Here is a 22969-nt window from a genome sequence, read left to right on the forward strand (position 1 = left end):
TTCCAGCAGTGTCCACAGGCCCACTTGTTTAGTCCCCACTATTATGTGTCTCTGCTGTTAAGGAAATATGTTGTGCCTCTTAGGGAATTGTGCTGGAAACACTGTTAGGATCTAATGGTACCTACTAAGAAAAGAAGAGAGCTATAGATAGAAGTCCAGAGAATACCACTATTTAAGATACAGACAGCAAAAGAAGAACAGGTACCACAGGTTGAGGTAGGAAATGTTAGAAACAAGCCAGGAATGTTGAAAGATAAGATAGGAAGCCATGCAAGCCCCCCAAAAAGACAGTTTCAGTAAGAATCAAGTCAATGGGATGTGATGTTAGGGTAAAGATGACAGAAAGTCTATTGCATTTGAAATTTAAGAATTGGTGACCCCACTGGGACATCAAAATGGTGTGGGCAGAACAATATTACAATGTATTGGAAAACAATGAAGAAATGATAAAATGAAGACTGCAAGTGTGGACTCTCAAAGAGTCCCATAATCTTTTCCCTAAAATTCTACAGTCTCTGTTTATTGAAATTTGAAGCATTTGTAGTTGAAGTTGAAAATGTTACTACAAACCTGTCATAGCTCATTGCACAATGGCCAAAAACCTGCTATTTTTATATTAATGTAATAATTTACATAAAACTAAATATTTAAAATTTTCAAACACTTAAACCACAGCTAAATGGAAACCTCTAATCTCTAACACAAATGCTAATTTTCTTTCTTTCTTTTTCTTTTTTTTTTTTTTTTTTTTTAAGTCCTGGCTACTCATGATTCAGCAGACAGAGCAACTTAGTAGGATAATGAAGACACATGCAGAGGACCTAAACTCTGGACCCTTACACAGGCTCACCATGATGATCAAGGACAAGCAGCAGGTGAAGAAAAGTTATATAGGTGTTCATCAGCAGATAGAGGCAGAGATGATCAAGGTTAGTCTTTCCATAATGAAATTCTTTCTTTAATTGCTTTTTTAAATGCACCAAAATATTTTATCCTGTTTGACTTAAAAAATAGTTTACTCATCATTTCCTTACAAGAAATAGGTTTGGGGTTTGTAATAAATAACATTTTATTGAACATAAAACATTGATTATAAGATATATATTGTCTATTTACTTCTAAGGAAGAAAAAAGTACTGCCAATTAAACTATGAACCAATGCTTTCTTATTACTTAGAATTTTTGTCTTTTATTTACTTAAATAGCTCTTAAGTAAATACTTTATTTACTTAAATAGCTCTTTTAAAAAATGGTTTACCTTTTTTAAAAAATGAATTTGTATTATGTAATACTATTCATAGATAAAAGAAACTACAGACAAAATAATAACTTACTTAAGGTATTCCTAAGTTTTCTTCACATTTAGAGTTTCTCTCTTGTGAATAACTTTTCAAAAACTGTTTTTACTATGGAAATTTGTAAATGTACAAAAGGAGAAAAAATAGTAACATGAACTCTTACCCATCATCCACATAGTCAGTGTGGGCCTGGTCTCAGTGGCCCCGTCCTGGCCACAGCCTTGGCTGGCATGTGAGAGACTTTTGTTCCTTTCATGCCCCAGTCCCACCAAGGCCTTGTCCTGCCTGTTGCAGCTGACCTGGCTGCTGTTGCATTAGACCTGGCGGTTTGTGCCTAGCTTGCAACTCAGCCCTGGGCTGTAGAAGCCCCTGCCCAGCTCAAGGCTGAGCCTCCATAGCATCTGTCATCCTTCTTAAGCCCCATGGCTGGTGCTTGCTTCCAGTGCCGGTAGCTGCAGCCCATGCCATACATGCTTCTCAGTCCAGGTTGTGGGAGCCCAGGCCCTGCTCATGGCCCAGTTCTGTAAGCAGCAGCCTGAGTGCCCCTAATGCCTAAGACTGGTGCTGTTGGTTCTCAGGACTGTGCATAGTTTGTTAAGAGCTGGGATCAAGAATGATGTCTTGATGTGGCCAATTAAGTTTCAGAAAGGGCATGAAAACCATGCATGTTACGTCCCTAGAGCAGTTCTTTCTCATAGTGTCTCATTTGGTCCTAAGGTATGATTCCTCAGTGGGAAAGTGGACTGCAAAACTCACTCCTGTATTGGGGATTTACTCCTGGCCAGTCCCAGCCATGTAGGCTGCCTGTTTTCCCTCTCCTTCCTAGATTTTGGTGCCTACTGTTGCTTCTCTGTGGGACTCCCATGTTCCCTCTTGGATAATGTATTCAAAGTGTGATAGTCTACACACTGTTTTGGTTCTTCTAAGTGGACAAGGTGTGCTTGAAATTCCTCTAGTCAGCTCTCTGGATTAAAAAAAAACAATGTAAATTTAAACATTTAATAAATTTTCAGCATTTTGTTTCTTGGACAGGTTACAAAGACAGAATTGGAGAAATTAAAATCCAGCTATAGACAACTAATAAAAGAAATGAATTCTGCCAAAGAGAAATATAAAGAAGCTTTAGCAAAAGGTATTGTAAAATTATGAAAATTGTTTAAGTGATTTTTATTCTTACCATTTGAAAGTTATTTTTCTAAGCAGTAGAATGATTCCATTTAGAGCAATTCACATCTGAAAAATCTTAAAATAAACCAAAGTAGACTAAACTGTCAAGCTGTATAGAAAGTCTTACTAATTTTTTGTTTTAAATTTTCAACATATATTTGAATAGTTCATACTAAATGGAATTATGTAGCGTTTGTAATAGAATACAAGGAATGTTTAAAATTTTCTCTCTAGCATCATATTTTCTTATTTAATTACAAAGTACTTAAGTAGGAAAAGTAGGGTTGTATTTGTTTGGAACCTTTTTATAAATCTGTTTACTTATAGTATTTAAAAGTCATTAAAACCACATCATTTTATAGCATTATGTTATCTTTGTAGCTTAATTTTATGTATCTATATTATCCTGAAATTTTCATAAGAAGTTTGAGAAGTAAATAGAAAAAGGAGGATATTATTTATGTAGTAAACAGAGATTTATGGTTATAGTTTGTTATTAAGTACTTATATAATTTTTTACTTAATAAGTACTTATAAAATTATTAAATGTTAGATTTTAGTGGAGATTAAGAATAGTTTATGAACAGAAGCTTCTTTGGCTCTTCCTATAATTGGGTAATATTTTCCTTATGTTTAAATGTGACTCAACAGTCTTCATATTTATATTTAAAAATTTTTTCAAAGTTGGAAAATTTTCTTTTTGTTTTGTTAATTTTCTTCCTAGCCAAATAAAAACTTTATTGGAAACTCTATCTTCCTTTGGTTCTTAAATTTACTTTTCTCTTTCATTAATATGTTTTCTCTTTGTTTTTATTTGTTATATATTCTCAAACATTATTTATTATTAATTTGTCATAGTAAATCAGTAAACAGCTCCTCCATTTGGCTGTATCTTACACAATGAAAATATCATTGTTATTTCCAATAGACTAATAAAAGTGACACTGATTTATATGCAGTTCTCCTTCTCTTTCTCCCTTCCTTTCTCCCTCCTTTTCAAAACCCTTTTTCTCTTTCTCCTCCTAGCTTCTTTTCTTTCCCTGTTCTCTTTGTCCCTCCTCATCTTCTTCCTTCCCATTTCCCCCCCAACATCCTACTTTATGTCTCTCTGTCACCCTTCTCCCCCCTTTACTTTATGTTTCTGCTTCTTGTAATGTTTCTATTGCTTTTTTAGGTAAGGTCAATCCATGTACACAGTTTTCTCATTTTTACTTATTTTGCTTATTTTTCATGTACCTCAGCCAATATTTTGAGATCACCATTTGTTCATTAATGTAGATATATATTTTAAAATATTTTTGTAATTAAATTATCTTAGTTATTTTAATGATAAAAATGGCATAGTGGAAAGATCATAGACTTTGGAGTCATACAATCTTAGATTTAAGTTCCAACATTGTATGATTATTTCATAGATTTTCAAACTCCTATACTTAATTATTATTTCTTTATTTTAAGAGCACTTTAGATAATCAAGAAACATTTACTGAGCTTTCTAAGTTTTTGAGACTCAAAACAATATTTCCCGGGAATTCAAGGAGTTTACAGTCTAGTTGACACTCTAACTTGAGGACTCCAAGTTTCACCCTGTTTCAAAATTTAGTTTTTCATATAAGGGATCCCCTGCTAAACCATCAAAAGTAGTTTAAAAGTAGTTTCATATAAAGCATTATTTCTTAATCTGTTAAATAGTTAATTTTGTAAAGTTCATTACTTCATGCTTTCCTAGCATTCTTAGGTTAATTAAATCATATTGTAAATATACATATCTAACTTGGCACAAAGCAAGTGATGACTTAATTTTATTATAATGCAACTATGCTATGTATTTTACATTGGGTTTGTACCTTTGGAGAATGCTTAGTAAGAAAAAGAAATATGTAATTACTCTTAAGTCATTGATAACTATTTTTAATGATATAGTTTATTTTTGTTTTAAAAATAAAATCAATTCTCATGCCATAATAAAGTTTTCAGTAGTTCTTTTTACTAATGTTTACATTATAAAAAATTATTCATAGGTAATCATTGTTCTTTATTACTTTTGATCCAGATGAAACAGTATTTAGTGTTATATCAATAGTAGGAAAGTACTGAGAGAATCTGAAGACCATGCTTTTAATTGATTTTAAGAAGTGAATTATTTGACTGAATCCCCTTTGTTAAAGTATGTGACCTTGTGTACATTTGTATTTCTGAAGGTATTAGTGATAATGTAGTATCTTCTCAAGATAGTATTTTTCTCTTTTCAAGAATTTGATTTCTCCCATTAAATCCTACAAAACAGTTATTTTTTAAGTAAGTGCTGTTTCACAGGAGACATGCAAATTTTTCTTTTATAATCAAGTAAACTAAAAGAGTATAAAATTTTATTTTTGAAAAATTTGTTTCTGTTTTCAAACTATTTCTGTTTTAAGGAGATAAAAGTTCTTTTTGTGAAGTTATTTACTCTTTGTAAGGATGATGAGCTATGATGGCAAATTTTTCCAACATTTATAGACTTTATGTCAGAATCTTAGTTCAGCCACATGGGCTAGACTTGGGCATTTCTGGAATGAGCCCTAGGCTGCTGGGGGCTAAGAGTCGATTACAGATGTGGGTCTGGCATCCAGAGTCATTACTTTAAATGTTATAGGGTCTTGGGAAAGCTATTTAAAACCCCCTTTTGACCTAGAACATCCACCTGGAGAAGACAAGGACTTCAGGAGACAAGGCCTGGAAACAATTCCTGTAGTAAAGGATAAATTCTGGATTTGATCAAGAAATGGGTTTGGAATCAAGGGCTCAGTTTTTACAACTAGGGGCTCAGCAGTGGTAGTAGATCAGCAGAAAGGCTGGGTTAATGTTGAAATTCTAAATTCCTGACCCCTGCCATGTGGATTATACTAAATATTTAAAAATTTGAATGTTAAAATGTATATCCAAAGGAATACTAATTTACGTTCATTGTTATGTAAAATATAACACTCTTCTGCAGTATGAATGGAGCATCATTTTAATTAATTTTTTTTGTAATAGACTTTAAATATTACAATTGCTTTGTTGTATGCCATGTTGAAGGAGCAAATATTTATAGTTTTAAATAGACTTGGACTAATTTGGACTTTAGTCTGTTGATTATTACTTATAATTTATGCTAAGAACAACCAAAATAAGTTTAGCATATTGAACTGAAGTTAATAATTTAGTGATGTTTCTTTTTTTTCCCTTCACTTTATTAACAAACATTTACTTTGGATACAAAGATCCTTTGATACAAAGAAGTACACAGGTGATAAAGGTATTCCCCCAATTCCTATCACCTCACTGCCAAGCACATGTACATGCACAATTGTTTATGGCCCATGTCAGTGCCTCTTCTCTTGTAGACAGAAAATCACCTTTATTAGGTTTAATAAAAATGCAAATGCCTCTAATTGTACCTTCAGAATGAGTAAGAAGATGTGACAAGAAGAAATTCTTGAGAACAATGGGTAAAGGATTGTGGCTCCCGCAAATTGGGTGAAGAAAATGGTTTGGGGTGAGCCAAAAATGAAAAGAATCTTGGGTCAATGTGAAGTTAAAAATTAAAAGGGATCAAGTTAACCCAGGTAGAAAGAGAAGAATTGAGGAAGTTAGGTTAGTTAGGTGCCTTAAGGCTAATTCAGGAAGACTGCGCTCAGGTAGCAGAAGGGAATGGAAAGTACCTATAAACACCAGATGGGAAAAAGAGTAAGTAACTCAGGAAGCAGAAAGTAGCCACTGAGGGAAATCCTCCTTCTCCATCCCCCATGCCAAGTTCTAAAAGTAATTAATCCACTTCCTTATCAGGACTAGCTGTAATTTACACAGATAGAAAAAGCATCTCCACCTGCTCCCACCAAACAGCCCATTATTTTATTTTTATTTTTCCCTGATTTTTTTTTACTTTAAATGACCACAGAAGTTAGAAGGATGGTACAGTGAATTTTCATATTAGCCACATACATTCAACAACTGTTAACATTCTGCCACATTGGCAGGCTCTCTCTGATCCATTTGAATGTAGGTTTCAGACATTATACTCTTGATCCTTAAATGCTTAACTATGCATTTTATAAGAAAAGAGACACTCTTCTAAGAAGCCACAATGCTATTACTACATCTAAGAAAACTAACAGTATTCCTTATTATCATCTAATATTCTCATCTCCCCAATTGTCCTCATAACGTCTTTTATAGCTATTTTTTTCTCTTCATTGTCTTTGTTGTTGTTGCTTTGAAGCAGGATCTGATCAAGTCAAACATGCCACATTTGATTGTTGTGTCTCTTTAGTCTCTTATCATAATGTTTTCCCCTACTTTTTATTCATTATGTTTATTAAGAGACCAGGAGAGTTTTTGTGTAAAATTTTTCATATTCTAGATTTGTCTGATTGCTTCCTTATACTGCTGTTTAACTTGTCCTTAGTCTGTCCCTTCCTTTTTCCTCGTAAATGTAAGGATAGGTCTAGAGGCTTGATTAGATTCAGTTTAAACATTTTTGGCAAGGACACTTCATAGTTGTACATCCTATGAGGAAGCACATAAAGTAGGTTGTCTCACTCTTAGTGCTCAGTCAAGTTTAATCACTTAAGTCAGTTGGTGACTACCAGATCTCTTCACTGTGAAGGTACTTTTACCCCATGTAATTACTGTGTTTCCCAAAATATAAGACAGGGTCTTATATTTATTTTTCCTCAAGAAGACACCATAGGGCTTATTTTCAGGGGATGTGTTATTGTTTTTAAATATGGTACAACAATCTACATTTATTCAAATATAATTAAGTTGTCTTCTTCTGGAACATCATCATAGTAAAATGGCCACCACAGCTTTCCTTCCCCCCCCTGGGGACACATAATACCTAAAGCAGAGCCTCCCGCTCCACTGAGAAGACTTTCCCCTCAAAGCCTCAGCGTGCAGCACGCACAGGATGGCGGGGAACTGACAGGGGGAGCTGACCTTGTTGGTGGGGCTGCCTCCACCTTTCCGGTCACCTCTGGGATAGTAGCTGTCACGATGGGGCAGAGGAGAAGGTCTGCTCCCTTCTTTACCGCTCTGCAACAAAATGCATGGGTTGTGCAGCTATGCTGCGTAGCCACGCCCACCACTAGGTCTTATTTTCGGGGTAGGGCTTATATTGTGTAAGTGCTTAGAAATCTTGCTAAGGCTTATTTTATGGGTAGGTCCTATTTTCGGGGAAACATGGTAGTAAGGAATTCTGGAGAGAGAGAATGGCATGTATAAATACCCTGACCCCCAACAACCCTCCATCTAGTGGTTTGGATCCATTGATGTTCCTTCCTTGCTGATAACAATTGTTACATTAACACCCAGCAGATCAATTGTAAAATGCCTAAAGGATGACTGGGAAAAACAGAGGAGGGTTGAGGGAAGAAACATAGAAACCAGAAAAAGTAGAGAATCATCATGAATTTTAAGGGAAAAAACTATCTCATAAAGGCACTAATAACATAATTTTTAAACTTCAATGAATTCATGAACAAAAATTTATCATTCTTCTCTCTACTGTGAATCAAGGCAATGTTCTACATTTTCTCCTTTGACGCGAAGTCTTCTAGCTTTAAAAATGTTAAGGAAACCCAGTCTATACAAATTCAAAATTCACATCTGGCATCCCATCAAAAGTTATCAGGCATTCAAAGAACTAGGAAAATCTACCCAGTCTCTTTCATCACTGGGATTATAGGCATGAGCTATTTCATGGTTTACTTTTTAATCTTATTTTCTTGGCTAGGGATTTCTTATGAAATACTGCAAAGAATATCTGTGTAGTCTGCTCATTACAGTTATTCTCACTTTATTTAGGGTGGATCAAATGAAACTAATACTGATTTTATTATATTGTTATATATCAGTCTTCAAAAAATTAATAATGGCCACTTATAATGCTAGATAGTTTCTCTGGAAATTTATTATAGACACACAGATTTTAAGTACATAATGGGGAGAATAAAGAAATAGTTGAAACCAAGTCTTTCTGATTTCAGTGTCCATGGCCTTGTTAGTTTAGTTTCTTCCTGTGAAGCACATGAATTAAATCAAGCTTTGTTAGTGATAATGGAAAGCCAAAACACATTCACCTAAGTTTTAGAGTCTTTGTGGACTTCATCTTCCTTCCTCATTAGTTCTGACAGTTATATTAGTTTATTAATTTGGGATATTTTGGTCTCACTATTTCTCCCACTTGTTTATAATATACATCATCTTTGCCTATATATCTACACACAGGTCTTTATGCATATACCATGTAGCACTTTTTTCTAAAGTGAAAAAACTTTTAAGAGTAAATGTGATACATGCTAATTTTATAAAATTTAAACAATACCATATTAAATTATATGGCATTGAATTTAAAGATTTTAAATATGACTTTACTTTGAAATGTATTTTACTTGAAGATATACTGAAATATGGTGAAAGAGGTGTTAAAAAAACCTGCCTCTTATATATTTTTATATAGCCTACCTGATTGATTCTGTATAGGTAGAATTATGTTAGTGTTTCATGTTTACCAAGCCTTAAAATACCCACAATAATATTTGTGGGTCATTTTGCTTAATGAATAGTAGTCTGAATGCTTCTGCTTTATCACACATCATATTCAGGAGAAAGAAACAAAACAGAAGGAACATCTTCACATTACACATGCCATGACAGTCTAGGTAAGCTTGAAAAGGAGCACTCTCTTTACCCTCTTTTATAACAAGAATGGGAAAACAAACTGTCTTCCTCATTATTCTTTCACGAGAAACAAAAAAAGAGTGCTAAGAGATTGGTAAACCCCCTGATAATTTATAAGCCCTCACTTACCCTAAGCAGACAAAGTAAGAGGGTACCTATTGCTAGAACTGTAGGGAGTAGCTTCCAGTTTCTTTCAAAAGTAAATTTTTCTGTAATTGGGAAGTAGATTTTCTTAAATTGCCTGTTTGTGCATTATGAGTAGTTCTGTGATATTTTATAGCCAATTAAAATTGATTAGATTTTTTTGAGTTGTCTCTTTAGAGTACTTTAATTATGAAAACCAGTTTGAAATGAGTCCAGCCTTAAGACAGATGGTTAAATTTATGTTTAAATAAATCCAAATTTTAAAAAATGAATCAGACTTTTTAAAAGCTCTTTTAGTTGATATCTTCTGTTTGAGTTCACCACAAATGGCATCTGGCTTTCTTATTCAATAATCTGTATATCTTGAAGATAGTTAAATATCAAAATTGTGTATGGGTGATGTATGAAAGTCCTCTAGAAAATATTCTGGAATTAGAGTTTATCTGTCACTTAAACAATAGTTGCTAAAGACTAAAGTAGAGTGGAAGCTGTGGTTGTTGATCATCATTTCTATTGAAGTGACCTCAAAATGAGAGATTTTTGCCTTTTTAAAAATATACTCATTAACACATGATATATCAGCGGCTAACTTAACGGCATGAATGCTTTTCATTGCATGGAGCTTAATATGGTAGGAACTTTCCAAAGTCATTAAGAGTAATGGAACTCCTAGTTATTAATCCAATTTCATTGGATTAAAGCTGTGCAGAAATTGGAGTGACAGTTATAATATTCTCATTAGATGCTAAAATATTATGTGGGAGGAAATATGCTACATGATTCATTTATATTCTTCATATAACTTCCTAAAAATAAAGTAAAAGCCCAATAATTTGATTTGTCCCAGCTTTGGTTAATTTTGTTAAATAAAAAAAGCTAAGTTCTATATACATAGAGATTAAGAGAAGTTATATCCTTTTGCTGATTTTCTTCTCTGTAAGTAAGCTCCTTAGCAATAATAGTTTTGGACTTCATTACTAAAAATATATATAAACAGCAGAAGACAATATTGGTAATATAAACAGCATGATCTACATGGCAGCAGATAAAATTATAATCTGTCTAAAACTTCATTCTTTTAAAAATTTGTCTAAATATCTTTTCTTTCTTCATATAAGAACTATATCAATACATGCATATAAGAACTATTTATTGAGTTCTTGTTATGTGCTAGGCACTGTTCTTTGAATTTGGGATTTTGTAGATAACAAAACATATGAAAATCCCTGCTTCCATTAGGCTTACATTTTAGAGCAGAAGATAGCTAATTAATAAAATAAGTAAGTGAAATATATAGTGTATAAAATAGTGGTAAATACAATGGAGAAAAGTGAAACATGGTAGTTTGATAGGGTGTTAGGAGGATGATGAGGTAATACCTTATAGAGAAAGAAACATTTAAATAAAGAGTGCAGGAAGTGAGGGGAGTAAACCAAGTGATTACCAGGTAGATGGAATACCCAAAGCAAAGTCACTGAGATCATATCATGTCTGGCACATTTGAGGAGCAGCACAGATGCCTGTATGGCTGGAACTGAGTTGATAAGGGAGAGGTATGGAGATTTGAGATGAGTGAGGGAGAATGATGGTGAGTGGCATAGGAGATACAGGTTATGTAGGATCCTGGTATTTCTTTTAAAACACTTCGCCTTTTACTCTGACATGAGAAACCATTGGCACCTTCTGAGCAGAGGAATGACCTGAACTAACTTACATTTTAACAGGATAATTATTGTAGCCTTGTTGAGAATAGTTTAAGGAGTAGGGGAAAGACAGAAGTAAGGAGACAAGTTACTTTGGAGTTATTGCAGTAATCCAATCAAAGAGTCATGCTGGCTTCGACCTGGGTGGTAGGAGGAGAAGTGGTGGGAAGTGGTCAAATACAGTTGATTCTTGTTAATCATAATAGTTCCACAAAGTCATTGTGAACACTGCATTAGAGAGTACTGAATCATTGCTCCTAGGGGACCTAAAGGGTTTGATTTCTGCAAGCAAGGGCACAACATTTTAGCAACTCATCAATATATAACTTTGTCCTATATATGTTTCCATTTAAAGACATCTTACTTAACATATGCTGTCAATTAACATTGAATTCAAAACCAGTGGTGCTATAGGCACAACACAGCCTTCTTTATAAAATTATTCTTTATTGATTTAGAGGGTACAAGTGCAGATTTGTTACATAGTTATATAGCCTAGTGGTAAAGTCTAGTCTTTTAGTGTACCTGTCTATCACACGAATAGAGCATATTGAACCCAATAAATAATTTTTAATCTCTTACCCTCCACCTACCTTCCCCCATTTTAGTCTCCAATGTCTGTTATTCCATGCTGTATGTAAATTTGTACCAATTGTTTAACTCCTACTTTTGAGAACATGCAGTATTTGACTTTCTGATTCTGAGACATTCCATTTAGGATAATGGCCTCCAGTTCTATCCGTGTTGCTGCAAGAATTATTTCATTCTTTTTTTTTGTTTGTTTTTGGATGAGTAGTTTTCCATTGTGCATGTGTGTGTGTGTGTGTGTGTGTGTGTGTGTGTGTGTGTATCACATTTTCTCTATCTAGTCATCTGTTGATTGACATGTAGGTTAGTTCCATGACTTTGCTATTGTGAATAGTACTGAGATAAACATATGAGAACAGGTATCTTTTTTAATATAATGATTTGTTTTCCTTTGGGTAGATACTTATTTGTGGGATTGCTGCATTGAATGGTAGATCTATTTTTAGCTCTTTGAGAAATCTCCACACTATTTTCCATAGAGGTTGTATTAATTTACATTCCCACCAACAATGTATAAATGTTCTCTTTTCTCCACATCCTTGCTAACATCTGTTGTTTTTTTGACTTTTTAATAATAAGTTCTGACTGGTATAAGATGGCATCTCCTTGTGGTTTTAATTTGCATTTGTCTGATGATTAGTGATGTTGAGCATTTTTAACATATTTGTTGGCTGCTTGTATGTCTTCCTTTGAAAAATGTTTGTTCATGCCTGTTGCCCACTTTTGGGTGGGGTTATTTGTTTTATTTTTGTTGTGATGTTTGAGTTCCTTATAGATTCGGGATATTATTCCATTGTTGGATACGTAGTTTGTAAATATTTTTCTCCCCTTCTGTAGGTTGTCTCTTTACTCTGTTGATTACTTCTTTTGCTGTGCAGAAGCTTTTTAGTTATAATTAAGTCCTATTTGTCTATTTTTATTTTTGTTGCATTTGCTTTTTCAGTCTTAGTCAGGAATTCTTCACCTAGGCCAATGTCCAGAAGAGTTTTTCATATTTTTTCATATAAGATTTTTATAGTTTCAAATGTTACATTTAAATCTTTAATCCATCTTGAGTTATTAATAATTTTTGTGTATGGTGATGGATATGGGTCCAGTCTCATTCTTCAACATATGGCTATCTAATTTTCTCTGCACCATTTATTGAAAAGGGTATCTTTTTGCCATTGTATATTTTTATCAACTTTGAAGATCAATTGGTTGTAGGTAAGTGGCTTTATTTCTGGGTTTTCTATTCTGTTCCAGTGATCTGTATGCCTATTTTTATACCAAGACCATGCTATTTTGGTTACTATAGTCTTGTGGTGTAATTTGCAGTCAGGTCATATGATACTCCAAATTTGTTCTTTTTGGTTATGATTGCTTAGGCTATTCAGGCTCTTTCTTGGTTCCATATAAATTTTAGGATCGTTTTTTCTACAGAAATGTTGAAGGAATAGTACCAAGAATTTCCATATACCCTTCACCCATATTTTCCAAATGTTCGTATTTTACCATATTTGCTTTATACTTTTCCCTCTGTATGTGATACATATATATGTTTGCATGCATGTGTGTACATACATATACATTTATTCAATCATCCTGCCTTTTTAGTCTCCTTTACATTGGAACAATTAATAGTTTTTGTTTATGATTCATAAAACATTGATATTTTTGAAGGGGACAGTACAATTATTTTGAAGAGTATTCCTTTGTTTTTGTGCATAGTCTTTATGTACAATAAAATTTATAAATATTATGCACAATAGAAATGATGTTCTATTCTTCTCAGTCCATTATATCAGGTACATGATGCCAGTCTGTCCCATTACTGGATGTTAATTTGATTGTTTTGTTAAGGTGGTCTGCCTGTTTTCTCCACAGTAAAGTTACAATTTCATTTTCCTTTGTAGTTAATAAATATCTTGTAGGGGAAACTTTGGCACTGTGTAAATATGGTATTACTCCTCAAACTTTCACCCACTAGTTTTCACATCTATTGATGGTTCTTGCCTAAATCATTGTTATTATGACAATTGCAAAATGCTAATTTTCTAATTCTGTAATTCTTTTTGTATTTATAAATTTGTTTTTAATATAAGGAAGGGCTTTTCCCTCTCTTCCATTTATTTTTAAAATTTAACTATCAATTTGCTATATTAGTGTGAACCCCTGAATTCTTATTTTTATTGATACTATACTTTTATTATATACTATCATGCTCAGATGTGGCCAGTGGGAGCCACTTCAAACTATTAATAGCTCCTCTGTCCTTTGGACATATTCCTGTCATTTGTTGAGTGCTTCTTATTTTTGGCTCATCTTATACTTTTCCTACTTTAGGTTCCATTTCTCTAACGAACCCTAGTTCATTTTAGGGGAGAATTATATTTAGAAAACAATATCTGGGTCCTGGTGTGCTGATTGCTACTGGAGTATCTTTGTTCCAGGTCCTCTGAGTGGACAGAGATAAGAAATAAAGAAAGACACACAGCCACACAAACACACACACTCTCTCTTCTATATATGCCTTTATCTGTATCTGTTGATCTATCTATACTAAAACTGAAGGGTTGATATTTCCAGTTGTAATCCAACACCATAAAATTCATTTCATCTTTTCTTGTTTACATATTTGCAACCTCTTTCTCTTACAGTGAGAAACCTGGCTTTTGTTATTCACAATTTATTTTCTTATTTGTTCAGTGCTAGAATACACAGAAAATAATTATAGCTTTGATAACTTATGCCTCTAAAAAATGAAACTTACAAACTACAGTTTGGTATCTGTTGAGAGTTTTTCTTTTTTGTGAGTTTTCTATTGTAGTACATACTATTTTCCAAAGTTAGTTAAATTAGTTCTTTCTTCTCCACTCCTTTTACTTATGTTATTCATGGGAAATACAGTTTGGTTCATTTGTTTATGTTGTATCCCATTTTAATTTTCCCCCCTCTCTTATCCTTGGTGATTTTGCTTGTTTATTTATTTATGCTTGTTTTATTTATTGCTTGCTTATTTATTTATTTATTGCTTGCTTATTTATTTATAAAGTTTATGTGAAACTTTAGTGATTCCAAAAGTCAGAAGTATACAAAACTATATATACTTAAGAGAACTTCATCTTCTTTATTTCCCTTTGTCATACAAAAACTGCCATACTACAATATTTTTTTTACTTTCTTTTATATTTGACAGTGTATCCTGAAAATAATAAAATTCCAGTTTGTAGATAGCTTTCTTATTTTTTTTAATAGCTGCATAGCTTCATTGTAAAATTATTCAAGCACTTTCTTATATATGGACATGAAGCTTATTTCTACTTTTTCCAGTTATGTACACTGCTACCTTAACATTGTACAAGTGGCGGGGTGTGTGTGTGTGTGTGTGTGTGTGTGTGTGTGTGTGTGTGTGAGAGAGAGAGAGAGAGAGATACTGGAGGAATATCTTAAACATAAATTCCTAGAAGTGTGATTGCTGCATTAGAAAAGGTAAATATACATGTGATTTTGTTAGATATTGCCAAATTTCCTTCCGTAAGGATTATGCCAATTTGTATTCCCACCAGAAATGTATAAGCATGTTTGTTTCTCCACAACCTCATCAAAACCTCTCAATTTGGTAGGTGAGGGAGTGAGGTTGACCATTTTTCAATATGTTTAATAGCCATTTAAAAATATATATATATGTATATATATATATGTATGTATGTATATAAATTTTTTTTTTTTTTGGCTGAATGTGCTGGCTCATTCTTATAATCCCAGCACTTCTGGAAGCTGAGGTGGGAGGGTTACGTGAGGTGAGGAATTTGGGACCAGCCTGGGCAACATAGTGAGACCCTGTCTCTATAAAAAATAAGAGAAATTAGCTGGGCATGGTGGTGTGTGCCTATAGTCCCAGCTACTTGAGAGGCTGAGGCAGGAGGATCACTTGAGTCCTGGAGTTGGAGGTTGCAGTAAGCTATGATGAAGCTACTATTTCCCAGCCCTATCTCAAAAAAATAATATACATATATGTGTGTATATATATATATATGTATACACAGATATGTATGTGTGTATATGTATCAATCACATTTCTAGAAATTTATGTTTAAGGTATTTCTCCAGTCACTCACACACACACATACACATATACACATACACACCCCAAACCACAACCATATGCACAATGTTATTTAGGGTAGCGGTGTATATAATTGGAAAAATTAGAAATAAGCTTTATGTTCATATGTAAGAAAGTGCTTGAATAATTTTGTATTGAAGTGCTGTGTAGCTATTAAAAACAATAAGACAGCTATCTATAAGCTGGAATTTTATGAAATATATATATATATTTAATGAATTGTCTTTTGCCCATTTTTTTCTATTGAGTTTTTGGTATTTTTTTCTTAAACTTTTAATGGTTCTTTATATATTACAATTAATAGCTCTTTATCTGTTATGTATGGTGCAAATATTTTCTACTAGTGTCAATTGTCATGTGACTTTGTTCATGTTTTTTTTTTCCACAAGTGTTGATACTCCAGTTACTATTGTTCTGAGTAGTAAACTATTGTTATTCTTTGTCCCAGGAATCTTATGTCTTCTGTTAGCATCCCTTTAACTGTGGCAGGCAGACTGGTTAGCTTGCAGGTGTGTTAAAAATCTTATAACCTTCATGATACTTAATGAGGGTTTATTTATTTTTTTAGTTTCATTTTATTTTCTGCAGGATTTTAGAGTTTCTATTCTTGCTTCTTTTTTCCTTTCTTAGTTTCCAAGATTTTTTCATTGTAATCATTTCTCTCTCTGAAGTGTAACCTAAGATTGCTTCTCTTGACGTTCGTGTAAGCTTCCAAGTCCCTTTTCTGTTGTCATTGTGATCTACCACTACACTTTTTCAGTATTTTCACATGTAGAGTGGACCTTCTTTTTCTGATAGTTGTTTTAGATCAGTCTTAAGCATGATGCTGTCTCTTCTCTTCTTCCTTTAGTGCATTTTTACCCCAGAATAGCCCTTGGTCTTCATGAAGGCTAGCAGTGGGAGTGTGAGAGACCATTTGTAGAGATTTGGTTTTTATTTTTCTACTCACAGCCAACTTAAAATTTGGACTTTCTCTGCATGTTACTAAATAGTTACGCTGAGGGTGTGGGTGTTTTTTTTTTTGTTGTTGTTGTTCTTTATTATATTTTTGTATGATATGTGGGAGATTCAGAATTATTCTACTAGCATTATCCCAGCTACCCAGACTTCCTTCATTCACAGTTTCATTACATTATAGAATATAGATTTAGACTTGGTATGTCTTTCAATTTACAGGTTATTAAAAGACCATGGGTCAGTGGAATCTAGCAATCACTGTTGCAAAGAAATAATATTACACAGAATTGGAGAGCTTACTCTTTGAAATTATTGAATTTTTAAATAAAATAGCATAATTTCAGTTCTCTGAACAGTTTAAAACCCAAAATAAATGTTTAATAAATACTTTTTGATAAATCAAAGTATCTTATACCAGGAAATTTATTAAAAGTGGCGAAGTATGGATATGCCAATTGTATTTTTAATGCTTTTTTAGGAATATATGAAGAGAAGGGTTTTTTTGGCTCTCCAGATTCTGTGCTTAACTTAGCCTTTTGCTATTAACTGCATTTTGATGATTTTCTGCCATTTAACCTCCATCATAACCAATGAATTAGGAAGGGCAGATAACTTCCACATTTAAAAATTAGAAACTAAAATTTAGATTAAATACTTGCTTGGGGCTACACAGCTAATCGAAAGAGAAGCTGAGACCAAAACTGACTCTTTTTTTTTGAGACAGAGTCTGACTTTGTGGCCCAGGCTAGAGTGAGTTCCCTGACATCAGCCTAGCTCACAGCAACCTCAATCTCCTGGGCTCAGGCAATCCTTCTGCCTCAGTCTCCCGAGTAGCTGGGACTGCAAGCATGCACCACCATGCCCAGCTAATTTTTGTATATATATATTTTAGTTGGTCAATTAATTTCTTTCTATTTTTAGTAGAGACGGGGTCTCGCTTAGGCTGGTTTCGAACTCCTCAAGCGATCCACCCGCCTCAGCCTCCCAGAGTGCTAGGATTACAGGTGTGAGCCACTGCACCCAGCCCAAAACTGACTTCTTAACATTATTTCTGTCAGAACCACACTAAGTAAAATAGGTAGCTCATTGATTGTTCACATGTATTATGCTTGAATATAACTTCCATGTGAAAAAACATGTGTGTGCATTTGGCCTAAGTAACTTACAAGTTAAGATTAATTACTGTTTATTGTCTTCTTACTCAGTGTGCCTAGGCTAGGAATTTTAGAGTAATAAGTAAAAATTTTGAAGTTAAGGATTAATGTTTGGAAAGAAAGTAAAGTGGTAGAATGTTTAGTTATCCAAATCAAAGCAGAATCTACTAGTCCATGCTTTATTTTTGGAAAATAATCACTTAGTTATTATCAATAGGCTTTCTACCATAATATATAACAAATGGTAAGCACTCTGGAAATTTATAATAAAAAACACTTGACTTTCAAGACTGGCTTAATGAGTAGTCTAGCTTGTCTCTTGTAAATGTCAAACTTACATAATTGAGTTCTGTTAGTTTCAGAATATTGTTTATGTGATGACATGTTGTTTATACACTCTTTTATTACAATATTATAATACAAAACATTAAACAGATTTGTCAACAAGTGGTGGCAAAAGAATTATAATTCAATCTTCTCATGAATTTTTGTATGTGGAGGAGGAAAATTGGATGTTTTCCTCCCTGTTATTTGACATGTAGAACAACTCTATGCCCTCATCAGCACGGCTCATTGTTTCAAAAAACAACAATAACAACAACAAAAAAGCCCAAAGTATAGCAGAGATATGACTTTATGTTCTGTCAACAAGAATTTATTCCCTCTGTGTACTTCACATTAATTTTAAACTGATATGTAGTTATTTAAAAGTTAAGAAAGTATACTAGTGATCTGACATTCTGAACCAAATTGATAAGATGGCAAGAATCATGTTTATTGCAATAACTTCTTTAAGTAAAAGGAATCTTAAAAATTTTATTTTCAACATTGGCTTTCACATATTATTAACATTTCTGGAATTTACTTATATAGTCTCTGTGGTACCCTAAAGATTTATTTTAAAAAACAAATCAAGAGAAAGTACAATAAAATACCTTTCCAAATCATGGCAAATGAACGTGTTTTTAAAACTGTTTGCTCTTCCCTACAAGGGAAGGAGATAAAGTTAGATCGGTAGATTGACAGATAGTGTGCATGCAATCATATGCCTTATAACCAAATTCAGAAATGTATGTGAGCTGTAGAGTTGTCTTCCCAAAAACCTGTTAAAACATAACCTCAAATTCAGTTTTAAACCTGAGGTGGTTTTGAAGAATTCATTATTATTTTATTTCAGTGCAATGGATTCTACATTGTATGTTTTCAAAGCCATTAAATTTTTTTAGATATTTTTTTAGATATTTTTAATGACCATTGATAAGTTGTTGGTAATTAGATTTTGGCTATAATCGTTTTCTTCAGGTTGTTTGAGATACATAGATTTGATAAAGAAAAAAGGTATCTTGGAAATTCTGTTCTAGTGTGTTATCTTGGATCATAAAGTCTTAGTGAGCTGAACGTTGTGTATTTAGTGAATTGTTCTGCACCAGTTAGAAAGACAGATGGGTGGTGTGTGGTTTAAAAATCTGTGCAACTAGGAGGACAGATGGGTGGTTTAAATGTCTCCATGAAAATGTTGTGTGGAAAGATTATCTCCTGAAGTTAGACTAAAAAATTTAAGGAATTAATTAGGAATAATAGAGTTCATAAAAAAGCAATAGTTTTAAAAAAATGTGACAAATATGGAATTCAGTGGATTGATTAGTTATACCTTTTGAACTGAGAATAAAAATTAACACATTAGAATACAATACTTAAATATTCTTGTGCTTGTTTTATTTTCTTATTATGAACATGTGGACTGTAGAAAATGTCTATTACTTGGAATTAATTTATCAGAATAATTGTACATGACCTTTTGAACTGCTATTGTCAGAACTTGTTCAATTTCAAGTAACAGAAACTTAAACTAGCTTTAAAAAAATGGCGAAGTAAAAACAAAAACAAAGAACCCTAAAACCTTCAAATAGACCCAGAATGGGCAGTACCAGTGCTGCTCTGGCAGATTTTTTAGCAGGAATTAGTGAACTTTTACACTTATTCAGGAATTAATATGACTTAGCTTATAGCCAAAACTTGGTTCCTATATGGTCAGGTATGCACCTTGGATCTTGGTTGGGAGCTTTATACAGGCATCTTCTCCTGACATATGGGGAGAGAAGGTGGTGGCCATTTTTAGAGGAAGGCTGTGGGGTTGGCCAATGATATGTCAATTGCATTGACTCCTGAGGACTTTTAATGAAATGTATTTCTGCAAGAAGTATATATATATATAAGCAGTATTCACAGATAAAAATGGTATTATATTCTTTTGTGAAAAATCATTATAGTAACTGAACATGTGGGAGTATATATTCCTGAGAATGTTAAGAATCATTCATAATGAGTATTATTGAAGTGATTTATTAATTGCCAAGTTAATAAAATAGTCCCAAGTGCTATGTAGAGTGATTCAAAAATTCTCTGAGAATTCATATTAAATGAAGCAAAAAGTTTATTGGATTCTGATGAACATTTTATAAAGTTCAAAATTCAAATAGAATAGAATTTTTAAAATATCTGAGGGTATACCTCATATTAAGGAGAATTATTTTATATTTAAGTAATATATTTAAATATTTATATGATTACATACTGGTTCATGACATAAAATGTATTATCCTCTGGGTTGTAGTCAGAAAGTGTGAAAAACCATTTTTTTGGTGGTTAAAGTTTAGTTGTTTTTTTCTGATTTCCTTAAGGCCAGAATTGAATTAATATACTTGTTCCTTCCCTGCCATTCTAGTGTTTGAACTTGTTTCTAGTCAGTAATAAGTTGGATACTCTGATGAAAATATTATTTTCTCATTGAGAAGTTCTTTATGTTATAAAATGAAATAGATTATTTAGGGGAACATTTTATGAATAACTTGGACAATTATTAATATCCACATGTGTAGGAGCTAGGTAATGGACTATGTCCTAATGGACTATGGCTAAAGAATTATGTAAAATAATTATGTCCAGCTCCCTAGAGGTCAGTGATGGTTCTAGTACTTGCGAACACTAGAATTTGTTGGTAGTAGAGACATACTAGTCTGCTGGAAGATTTTTTTTCTTTTGTGCCATCTAGATGGAGTTCCTGTGCCTCAGAATTAGAGGGATGATGAGAAAGTCAAGGGAATTATACTTATTCAATTGCCCTTCCTGGGCATGGTCTGAGCATCTGAACTCTCCCTGCTCTGCAAAACCCCTCACTTTTTCTCTGCTTTTTGCTATGGGCTAGAGAGATTCTCAAATGGGGAATAATAATGCTCAGATGGTTGCTGAGTCTAAGTGGAATGGCAGCAGAGGAGAGCTTCTGGTGTCAAAAATTCTCAACATAAGATCCATTTCTGGGGAGAGGATTCATTTGCAGGACTTCTTTGGAAGAAGGGCCTAAATTAGTAAAAATTTTGAAAAGTTTATTTCCTTGATCTAAACTGATGAGAAATATTTGTTCAATTTGTATCAAAAGTTTAAGATCTGCTTAAAATTTTCATTTATTTACTATCTATTCATTTTATTGGGAATCTGTAAATATTTTCTATATAACCTTAGTAAAGGAACCACAAAAAGTTGTAATTTATAACATTATCAGTATCTCCCAGACTTCTTCCATTTGAAGTCCCAATTTCTCCACTTAATTTTCAAGTCATAGCTTGACTGGTGCAGACATATTTTCTACTGGTGCAGACATATTTTCTTAACTTCCTCAAAACTTGTCTTCTTTGGGTAAGCTTATCTCTTTGCTTGCCTGTGTAACATTGTTTATTCTTTCCATGTATTCACTCAGTATTCCAATTTACCAGGCTCTGTGTCAAGGACTCTGTTTTGCCAAATGCTGAAATCCCATTGTTTAGCACAGTTCCTAGTGGTGTTCAGTTAATAAAATTGATTGAATGAAAGGTAGGAAGGAATGAAAGGAAAAAGGGAAGATGACAGGGAAGAACTATTGTCTAGTTTATCTTTCTTATACTTTTCCAGACATGTCCTATCTTTTAATGTCTGTCTCCTTCACAAAGCCTCTTCTGACTACCCTTGTCTTCTTGATAGGTCAAACACAGAGCACAAAATTTAATATTATTTACAAACTCTCTTATTTTCTTGGTTTTACAGTTTCATATGCACTGTTGCATCAATTTGCTATAAAAAGATTTGGTATATGAAGATGAAAAGGATCATATATCTGTATTTTTTTGTGTTGTACATTGACCTTTATTCACATGAATATCCTGCAAACCTCCTTGATAGCACTCTCTGCTGAGTACTGGCAAATCAGTAGTACCTTGCATAAAGCTGAGCACACAGTATATATTCAACAAACTTTTGTTGATTTTTCATAAAATGTATGAAACAAAATAGTGGTAATCCAGTTTGTATGTAGCGAAGACAAAACTTTTTTTCTTATGCTTTTTGCTAACTTTCTTCAATGTTTCTTCAGGGAAGGAAACCGAAAAGGCCAAGGAACGTTACGACAAAGCCACAATGAAACTTCATATGCTGCATAATCAGTATGTGTTGGCATTGAAAGGGGCACAGCTTCATCAGAGTCAGTATTATGATATCACACTTCCTCTTCTTCTGGACTCTTTACAAAAGATGCAAGAAGAAATGATAAAATCACTGTAAGATACATTTTCTATTTATCATAAAAATCCCTTCATAAAATGGCTTCAGCATGTTTTCTGTCCCAGTTAAGCTTTAGCTTTATAAGCGTTGCTGTTGATGCTATTGACTCAGCTCAGTGGATATCTAAGACCTTGGATCTTCTTGATTTTCACTTCCGATGTCCATTCAGTTTGTGCTCATCTCCTAAACCTTCTAGCTAGCCCCCCAAATGGCCCTTCTTTTGTATGTTTTTGTTTTGCTGAAAATTAAAATGAAAAAAAAGTTATTAATTGACAGGTATTAAGGAGTGAATGTCTGCCTCTAGAGGGTTGGGTATTTAAATCTTGAACAACTGAGAAGCCTCAAGGAAAGGATTTTTTGAAGGTTTATTTGCCAACTTCTTGTTCTTTGTTTCTGTATGAAATTAAAATCAACAGATGCTTATTGAAGTTTTACTGTATGCTAAGTGTGCTACCTGGTATTTTTGGAAATAGAGATGAGCAGGCTATAATTCTTGCCCTGAAGGAGTTAACAATATAATTTAATCAATAAGTCAAATACACAAACATTTACCAT

The 22969-nt window shown here is 33.3% G+C and overlaps 1 protein-coding gene across 4 annotated transcripts in view; it reads left to right on the forward strand.

Annotated features, from left to right (window-relative positions):
• The window catches only part of FER (FER tyrosine kinase), a 382557-nt gene that overhangs the window by 73524 nt on the left and 286064 nt on the right, over window positions 1-22969 (forward strand). For all 4 annotated transcript variants that reach the window (XM_012790246.3, XM_012790244.3, XM_012790243.3 and 1 more), the window contains 3 exons: window positions 756-929; window positions 2331-2430; window positions 22227-22410. In XM_012790246.3, the coding sequence (XP_012645700.1) occupies window positions 756-929; window positions 2331-2430; window positions 22227-22410 (458 nt within the window). The remainder of the gene's footprint in view (window positions 1-755; window positions 930-2330; window positions 2431-22226; window positions 22411-22969) is intronic.

This window comes from Microcebus murinus, chromosome 11 (assembly GCF_040939455.1).
Source record: "Microcebus murinus isolate Inina chromosome 11, M.murinus_Inina_mat1.0, whole genome shotgun sequence".
Classification (NCBI taxonomy): domain Eukaryota; kingdom Metazoa; phylum Chordata; class Mammalia; order Primates; family Cheirogaleidae; genus Microcebus; species Microcebus murinus.